This window comes from Cupressus sempervirens, chromosome 9 (genome assembly GCF_028749045.1).
Source record: "Cupressus sempervirens isolate cs-2001-9-10 chromosome 9, ASM2874904v1, whole genome shotgun sequence".
Classification (NCBI taxonomy): Eukaryota; Viridiplantae; Streptophyta; class Pinopsida; order Cupressales; family Cupressaceae; genus Cupressus; species Cupressus sempervirens.
This window is the reverse complement of record NC_143126.1, coordinates 393939924-393950105: the sequence shown is the minus strand read 5'-3', so window position 1 is coordinate 393950105 and position 10182 is coordinate 393939924. Positions and strand designations below refer to the sequence as shown.

At 34.7% G+C, this 10182-nt stretch overlaps 1 protein-coding gene across 1 annotated transcript in view; it reads left to right on the top strand.

Moving 5' to 3' along the window:
* Positions 1 to 5125: 5125 nt before the first annotated feature.
* Positions 5126 to 10182, top strand: part of GAF1 (Polymerase/histidinol phosphatase-like protein) — a 69353-nt gene continuing 64296 nt past the window's right edge. The window contains exons 1-2 of the mRNA XM_089800310.1: positions 5126 to 5224; positions 5380 to 5775. Of these exons, the coding sequence (XP_089656436.1) occupies positions 5126 to 5224; positions 5380 to 5775 (495 nt within the window). The remainder of the gene's footprint in view (positions 5225 to 5379; positions 5776 to 10182) is intronic.

The following is a 10182-nucleotide window of genomic DNA, read 5'->3' as shown; positions in this document are numbered from 1 at the left end:
TTGATTTTAAAATGTCAAAAATGAGGATATGCAAAATTTCTTGATATATCTTGTACCCTTATGTTTTACAACAAGCTCTCACATTATTATTTCATGGCTTTCTATATGATTAAGTTGTGACGTCGCGAGGTCTTCATTTTTTACAACATCACCCATCCTTTCTCTCTAACTGTTCCTAAGGTAGCGAGGGAGCGAAACGGCTTGTGTTAGGCACTGTGCGGCTTTGCAATAGTCAATGGCAACTTTTGTTTTCAAGTTACAAATGGGCGAAAAGAGTATAAGTGCATGGTCGTAACTCTTCTTGACTTTAGTTAATTCAAAGTGGCGACGAGGCGAAACAAAGGAGAACAATCAATATAAAGGTTAATCACATGCTTACATGTGAAATCTAGCTTGAATATTCTAAGGTTACGAAGCAACAAAGGGAAGACACATATCCAAATATGCCCAGATGGTAAAACCAAATCATAGACACATGGATTGGTCTATGACACATGGCAGAGAAATATGACATAAGTGCATGATCACATGGTTAAGTGGCCAATATAGCCTTCAAACTATAAGGCCACAAAGGATATATGATAGTCAAAAGAAATATTCATCACTGGTTCGCAAAGGTTTAAGCATAGTTAAAGTTTCAAGTTGCGATGAAGCAATCAAACTGATCATGCAGTCAACTTTTTTACCTTCACACCATTGCTAAAGTTAGTGTCTAACTCATGAAGAAGGTAGAAAAGTAGCGAATGTAGTGCATCACATTGTCACAAGTTCTAACCCTAGTTAGAAAGTTGAAGTTGTGAACGGGGGAAAGCAAGATCAAATGGTTAAGATTATTGATCATCGCATGTTCGCAAGGATTATTGTAGCAAATAAAATTTAAGTCACAATGTTACGATGAAGGAATAACAACTAGATAAAACAATGAGCATGACATCACACAGTTAATATAGGTATCTTGTTGAATTGTTGTGAAGCTACAAAGTACTAAGAAGTAAAGCCCTAGTCGCATGGTCGTGGGTGTTAGTTTTAAGGCATAAAATGATTTTTTCAATGGAAAAGTCTGAGCTAGATAAGAATGTGATGAGCTGGATGTACAAAAAATCTGAAAGTGTGGCTAGTTCTTCGAGAAATTGATAGGTTTTCAAGTGTGTCATTCTTAAATGCTAATTAAAGCCACACTCTCATTACAAAAACTGATAAAGTCTAAAGAGCGGGAGAATTTTCATTACCATTTTCTTAAGTTGTCTATTTTTCTGAGCAATTTTCAAGTGTAGAGTGATATCCAAGTGTTTTTTCAACTTTCACTGTACAAAATTAACTAGATTTCTTGTGGAAATGGCTCAAAGGGAGGGGGAGCTAATTGTGCAAGCAGTAATTGAGCAACCAAATGCACCACCAAAGGCTCCAAGCACATTTGTAGAGGAGTGGATTCACATTTTGCCTAGTTCAACTAATGTGCATAAAGTAGATGATTTGATATTCAAAGACCCATATGCATTGTGTAGAGATGCATAAGTCCCTGATAGAAATGGGTATGATTTTTTTTTGTTTTTCTATAAGAATAGGGCATTAGATGTTTCGGTTTGTAACCCATGGGTATGAAACTTAGGAAAATTAGTTATGCCTAAAGTGCTTGTAGATGTCAATATGGTGAAAGCCCTAATCAAATGTTATAATCCAATCAATAAGACATTTCATAGAAAAGATAAAAGTGTTTTCTTATCCCTAGACAAGGAAACATTTATAAAAGTTTTTGACTTGGGAGGACCTATGTCAACGCCCATAGAGGTGGAGAAGTTAATTGAGAATTTCAAGAGTCACCAGAATTTCTGTATGGGCTATAACATGACCAGGCATATTCCACCTGCAAAGAAGAATATATAAAACATTCCAAAGAAGAAGGATCTTGACAAACATATGCCTTTAGAATTCTTCCAAAGATATTTTCAGAACACTATATTTGGAATTAACAAAGTCCTAGGTTCAGATGGAACTATGGAATCACTAGGAGGACATTATATTATGGCCTTGAATATTCAAGATCCAAATCATAATATAGGTTATGATTTTGTGGATTATATCATTGAGAGTATTCATAAGGAGATCACTACTGCTCAGCAAGGGGACTTGAAAAATTTCAAATTCCACCATTATTCTCTATTCATGCACCTGATCTTGTTCAAGAATTCAGACGCATTCATCTTCTCTTGCTTCTTCTTGAACACACCTTGTCATCTTCTCTCGACTTTTGCTCATGTCTTTGCTATCCTATCATCACATCTATATAACCTTTTGACCCTATTTTGACTTAATTTTGACATCCTAGATTCATTTTTGAGATCGAAATTGAAATCTGAGTTCATCTTGATGGTCAAAATCACATTTTAAAATTCTACCTTCTTCTATGTAGTTAGCTAACTTTTTGAGGTCTCATCTTCGAATCTTCATTTATTCACGTCTTCACCACTTCTACACTTCAATTCACTTTGTTTCACTTCTAAACCACCTTTCTACTTGATTTGACATAATTCTCAAGCTTTATCCTCCTTGGTGAACTCTAGTCAAACTGGCACATTCTATCACTTTCTTATGGTCACTTTTGGGTTTTAATCACATACCTATCATCATGAAATTTTTTATATCTCTATTTTCTCATATCTTTCTCATTTCTATAGTCCCTTTACCTCATTTTGATTTCGATCCCGAGCGGGCAGAAATACTCTACCATTGCTTGCTAAAACTATCTATATATCAGGAGCATATGCTTGATCCTATCCATTTGCTCTCGATCTATCTGCTTTTCTTGATGTTAGTACTCTTCTTGAGTCTCGATATCATCTTCTTCCTAGTGTTCGGTACTGTTGGTACCAGGTTGTACACTCATGACTTGCTATCTCATGTTGCATTCCATTCTCTAGAATCAAACTTCTCTATCTATCACTTCCTACTTGGCTTCTCTATTCTTTGACGTAATGTATTCCCAAATTGATCATACATTAGTCAAAGAGGGAAAAATGTAATCACCTAAAAATGGTCATCTAGACTATTAACCCCCTTCTCAACATTTTGGCTAAATTATTTATTCATTTGCCTAGGCCAAATTGCTAAAAATCAATGTATTTGATTTTAACCTATAATTTGACTATAATATATCCTAAGTCCATATTTGATTAAAAGAGCATGTCCCATTTTAATTAAATAAAAGACCCCATTCTTCTAACCTACTCAATGTGTACACATAAAGTCTTTTTCCTATTTATAAATTAAAAAAAAAGGCTTTTGTCTCACATGAAAAGTCAACTTTCTCTCATTAGTTGACTTGATCTTGCACATGGATCATGCCAAAAGTCAACTCCCAACCTTGATCATCCATTCCTTGATCTTGATCTCAACTGTCTATCTACCTTTAAAAGAGATAACTTTCTCCCTCTTTAAGGATCCCGATTTTGAGCTATTGTTATGCTGTAGGTTTCTTGATAGATTCTTGGAGCATTTGTAGAGAACTTCTATTCTTCTCATCTCATTCTTAGCATTTCCATACTAGCTTAGATCTATTTGCAAGTAGTCTAGTTCCTTTTGCAATAACTTAGCTCACCTAGTTTAATTATTATGGCTTGGTAACATTATCATATTTTTAGCATAGTTGCATTATGCATTTCATTCTAGCTTAGCTCATTTTTGCATTGCATGTTTGAGAGTTCTGTTGGACATTAGCACACTTGCCCTTGTCTAAAGAATCTCCCGTTGCATGGTTTACTAGCAAGGGTTGTGTCTTTAAGGCATAGGTGTGAGCTCTTGATATGCTCATTTGCACACCTTTGCACTCATTGGATAGGGAGATCTAAGCCACCATTCAAGTGTTACAATCCATGGAATAACTTGGATATAAGTGTTTAGAGACTGTGCACTTTCTTAGTGTACAGTAGGACCTACTTACTACTTGATCCCAATGCACTTCTTAGTCTCACTATTAATTTAATATTATTATTTGGTAGATAATAGTCTAGCAATGTCTAAAAGTATGGATAATTGTCCACTCACTTTGTATCTATAATTATGCATTTACAAGGCAACTTGGAAATTTATTAATTAAAGTAGTTGAAAAATGATTTTTGCCCTTACCAAAAATAGTGGGAATCAATCATAAGACGAATAAATATTATTATTCTAAATTTTGAAATATATGAAAATTAAAGAACTTTTGTACATAGTAATAAATTCTAAAAGTACTTATATTTGATTGGTCAATTGATACAAAAATTGCATCTGGATGCAATAGTATCATGACATGGCATGAATTAACAAGTTTAATGAATTTATTCAACATGGTGTAATGAAGGGGCTTCTAGACACAAGATCGATTTTGACTTCAAAATTAACGTAATACACATCGTACCAACCTTTTAATTTTAGATGCCAAAAATTTCTTTTTTGGCCTACCAAAATTCCACATCATACATGGAAATTAATTTAATATTAAAATCTCTCTCTCTCTCTCTCTCTCTCTATGAAGTTAGCCGATGTGTTACATGAATAAATTAAATAATTATTGTAAAAAATAATAATAATTGAAATCAATTTAGAAAAGATAAAAGATAAGATAGTAAATGAATAGCTGATTATGTTGTCATCCATTGTAATAGATAGAATATGGTATAGAGGTTCATAGCAGTGTGATGTAAGGACAATTTTTTTAATAGGTAATCCACATTATTTATTATTCATTTTTTATTATTAAGATTAATTAGTATTATGTAGGATTGAGAAATCAAGTTGAGGTAAAATAGAATTTATATAATCATGTAAAATGAAAAATAATTATAAACTATAATAATTGTATTAATTCTTTGATATGATTGGTTAATTTAATTGTAAAATTGAACTAATGATGAAGAATTAATAAGATAAGAAGAATAAAGATTTAAGTAAAAAAGAATGTGAATTAGAAATATATATTTTATATATAGAAAAGATTAAAAATTTATAAATATATCACAATATATATTTTACTTTCCATTGCATCCCTTAAAAAATGCTAATTATTATTATGATGAATAATGAAGTGGCATTTTAACATTCATAAAAATGCTATAATTAGCTAAAATAATTTAAATTTTTTTTTTTTATGGAAAGTTCAGACCTGCGAGGCAGCCCAGCGTGCCTGCAAGCGACCAACCAGCGAAGGCCAAAGAACACAATAGCTCACGAATTGAAAGAAGCAGAGGTACCGTTGTCGATACATTCCCTGCATAAATCTTACTTAAACCCCTGTGCTTGAAAGCATTGAGTTTCTTTAAATCTCACCCTATCCTGAGACTTGTAAAGTAAATCTGTTGGGGAAAGATGACTTTCTTTGACCTGAACATTCCTGTAGAACAGGAAACAATTGAAAAGAACAGGGAAAAACCTGCGAAGAATACCAGGGTAAAACTCGTAGTGAAAGCAATGGAATTAGGTTATAGCGGGATAGCCTACAATAGCTTTGTTTCTGGAGTTATAGCTGACGCAGATCGCTGTACAATAACTCCCCTGCCACTCTCTTCTCTGGTGGAAGCTTCTCCGGCACTGGCGGAGAATGTGAAGTTTCACAGGGAGGTTTTAGGTTTACCCGTGGGAGAAAAGATGAGGCAGTACAGCAGAGTGACAGTGGGCGTGGAGAATATGTCGCAGGCGGCTGCAGTAAATCCTAAAAATCCTGTCTTGCGTACCTATGATTTGGTGGCTGTTCATCCTATGAATCTCAACATGTTCGAACATGCCTGCCTCAATTTGGAGGTCAGACTTTCTAAATTTAATTCTACGATTCTCTGTCTTGCAGCTTATTTTATGCATGGGTGAAGAGGCTTTGTGATGAAGGTCTATGTAACTTTTTCATTAATCAAAATATTAAAATGTTCGCTTTTAAACAGTCTCATGGATTTTTTACCCTTTGTTATATCAGACGCTTCTTAATGGAAATTATTTTCTTGTTGCTATATTGGACGCTTTTTAAGGATTTTGAATGCTATACTAACAGAAAATCAAATAAGTAAGAGTAAGCCACAAGTACATTGCTATTTGGTACATAAACTTTTTAATGGTTTTGCATTTACTGCAAAATTTTAGCTATGTATAAATGGGAACAGCTAAGTTTTTGCTTTTAACTGATAATAGTCCGGCTAATATTCAAAATTTGTAGTTCCTAAATTTTTTATTTTCCACTGGGAGTGTGTGCAGTAATAAAAGTGGGGTGGTGCTGGTAATCCCTTCCATACGACTACCCCGATAGCATCTTTCTTCTATCCTACATTAACACTGTTTAGTGGTACTAATGAACAATTTGTCTTCAAACAGTGACTCGAGCATTCAATACCACAACAGTAAAAAATTTACAGAACATAAATATTTATATTGTGCACGTTTCAAAATGACAGATTTTTTTAATTAAAGATCGGAAATATAAAGGATGTACACAATCCTTTTAGTGGGCTGAACTGTATCTTAGAAGGCATGCAGAATCCTCTAATTCTAAGCTAACGAGAGATCACGAAGGGTCATGTTAAATAACGAGACAATGATCATCTGTTTGCTGTATACACTACAAAATTGGCCAACTTACTAAGCTGACAATTGCTGAGCATAATAATAAAACTCATCTATAACCTGTTCGATAAAGTAGCCCGTCTTTTGCAGAACACAAACAAAACGTATAGATCTAATCACAGCCTTATACATTATGTTGTCTTATGTATATAAAATTATGAACAGGATCTGAAAGACGATTATGAGCAGAAGCTGAATGATAGCAGAGACATCCTTCCACTGATTGGTCAGATTTTCTACTCTTGCTGTAGGAATTGTTCTCACTGTTGTAAGAGTGAAGTCTTCTTGGGCCTTTTTTGAAATTAAGGTCATTCTCCAATGCTTCAGTTGAATGCTGTTTGGTATACTTTTTTTTTGGATTTCTAGATAGCTTCGCATATATGGAACATTTATCAACTTTATTGAAAGGCCACTGCCTTCCATATCTTATTTCTGTTTTGTTGATATTCACCATTCCATCTTTTGGAGCTTCCTAAATTTGTCATTTGAAATCTCCACCGTGATTGTTACCTGCACATAAATATTGTAAAACATTTGTCTGTACATTAATATTGTAAGTACTTTCCTAGCACCCTGAGAAATATCCACATTTCTAGATTTCCAAGTTGCCCATAAAATATTATATGATAGAGTAAGCCAATATAAACTATATGAGTCACTTAAACCTTCCCTCAAACCGAATAGAATCTCTGGGCAGTTGACTTTCCCTTTGTTCCCCTATGCTACAAGATCAGCAAGAGACAAGTTCCATTTCTCTTTTGCAAAACATTCAAAGAATATGTGTCTGATGCTTTCTGTTTTTCAATAGATAGTACATAGATTCATTATGGAAAAAGCAATAGCATAAGGAAGCTTCTATAACATGAGTAACCATTTAAAGCAAGCAATTTTAGGTTCTAACGCATTAGAACATAGAAGTTCGAAAGATTTTGACCATTGTTTTCTAGGGAAACCAAGAATACTAACAATTGCCTAGATGGCAAGGTCAAGGGATGCATTTAGGGGTTTGTAGATGATTATAGGTTTTTTTTTAGTATCTTGGTACCCTCAGTTCAAGAGAGATTTTCAGGAAAAATATTGTCACTAGTTATGCAAACTGGCAAACGAATGATCCTGCAAGCTTTCTTAAGGACAACAATGTTGATTTTTCGAGAAACAGGATAGCAAAACAAGGGAGGAGATATTTTAATCAAAATACTAGAACAAATGGGCACCGAGATTTACTCGAGGGTAAATCCCAGCCACACCCAAAAGATTCCTTTTATCTATTTGCAAAAAAATCAATACAAATCTTCACAAGCTGAATCAGAAGAATGACTTCTTCATCAAGACTTATCTCATAACAGATATATACTGTATATATATTGCTCTTGTTTCTTCTTAGTCACCGTTTGGTGCTTTTGCTTTGGCGGGCTCTTCTGTTTGTATGCTCAGTCCCATAAACCTTATTGGTTTTTCATGGACATTAATATTATTATCTTATCTTATCTTATCTCATCTTATCTCATCAGAATACAGTTTGCTGCTTTTTGAATAACCTGAAATTGTATGCAACAACTGGCTATACATAATTCCACAGAGAGAATGATGCATTAAAAAAGCATCAGACATTACAGTACTTTAAGCACCCATCTGATCATGCATTAGATCTTTTCCAAGTGTGTTTGCAGTAAAAGAAAAATCACACACACAACACAGCAGTCTCCGGCCAACCCTTAAATCAAAATATGATAAAATTAAGCATTAGCAAGACAAGGTCCGATACAATAGCAGTTACACTGCTGATGGCAGCTACACACACGGTTTTGTATTCCACCAAACAGAAGAGCCACTAATGGTAGAAAACATTAGAGACGGAATGCAGAAATATAACAGTTACAATGGAAGGAGTCATCTGCCGTTAAGATGCCAGATGTAACACGACACATGAGTTACCAAATAAGCCACATCATCAGTAACAAGGCAAATGTCTGGAGCCATGTCATCCGACGATTAAACTGTAAAGGGAACTCATAATAACATTGACTATAAATGAATATCGTTGTCAAAGGAACTATGACAATATGCAGCCCTATAAAAACTGGCACACTGATGTCGTACAGTATAGCTGTGACAATACATAAAAGATGTCAATTCCCCTTCAAAAGAACACATGGCATCTGATAAAAGAACAATGAACAAATTCGTAGGCACTTTGACATTGAATTGAAGCAACACTCAAAAAGGTATATAATAGAGAGACAAGTAAAGCAGATAAACTGTGAAAACTGAAGTTGAATGATATAGGTATGAATAATTTGTCTCACTGCTACCAGAATTTTAACACTGCCTTTTCACAAGAGAGAGATTATTCATATGACATTGTGCCTCTCGACCTGATAGGCACAATGGAGTTGCAAACAAAAATGTCCATAAAATCTCATCATAGATTTAAAAAAAAACAAAGTTCACTATAGCTACTCCAAGAAGGTGAATCAGAAGAACAAAAAATAAAGTCACGGAGTCGCACATTCCTAGAGGGTGGATCCATGATAGCTACTCTTATAGGGTGGAACAAGAAATTTCACCTCAAACTTCTATTGCAGAGAAGAATTCATAAACAAGGGATTTCATCTCGAACTCTCTCACAGATAAGTACTCATTCACAAGGGATTTCACCTCGAACTCCTCCCTCACAGAGAAGAACTTATTAAAGCACACCATAGAACCAACTGAATGCTGAGACTCCCTCTCAACAAGGACTCCCTATCAGCAGGGGCAATAATCTCACAGATTTGATTTTCACAACAAAATACAGTTGATAAGTAGGAGATATTTCCACAGCAAGTCAAATTGTGATATTGCAATCAGGATTTAAATCCTGAAATCCTGATAGCAATATCACAAAATATAGTTGGTCCCAATGTTTGACCAAGCAATGCGCTTTAGCAATCACATTGCTACATGAGCTTACTGATGCTCTACAAAGGATTTGGCACTTTCCATCTGTCAGCCAAGCTCCTTGTGAATCTTCAAGCACTTGCATCAACTTCCTGACAGTCACATCCAAGATTGCTTGCAATGCTTGCCATTGAGTATTGATTTAATACACACCTTTGAACCTTCTGACATGCTAGAGTCCAGAATTATCCTTCTCGACCTCCTCCCCAGATAACTCTATACTGAATGGAGTTACCAAAGTCAAAACCAGATTGATTGAGTAATATTGTTCTCTGCGGACTTCAACACCTGATCTAGCAACAGTAATCTCACATAGTTGACATCCTAACTAATACACAAAACTCCCTCTTAATCCTTGCTGCCTCAGAGATTTCAAAGAAAATCCCCAAAAATGAACAGCCTCTGAGTGTCATCTCCTCCTTTTAGAAGAAATTGGTCACAAGACTGTCTGAGTCCTCATTCTTCAGTTTCAAACCATGATGGAAATGAAGATACCTCAGAAAAAATGAACTTTGAAATCACTGAGATCACATAATTCAGTCTTTGTAAAGTATTAATCAGTCACTTAAATTGAAACACTATTAACATTTCTGCTGCATCAACCTGTACAACCTAAACAGAGTAACCAGATTTCAAACAACACCTTCAATACTTGCCCAA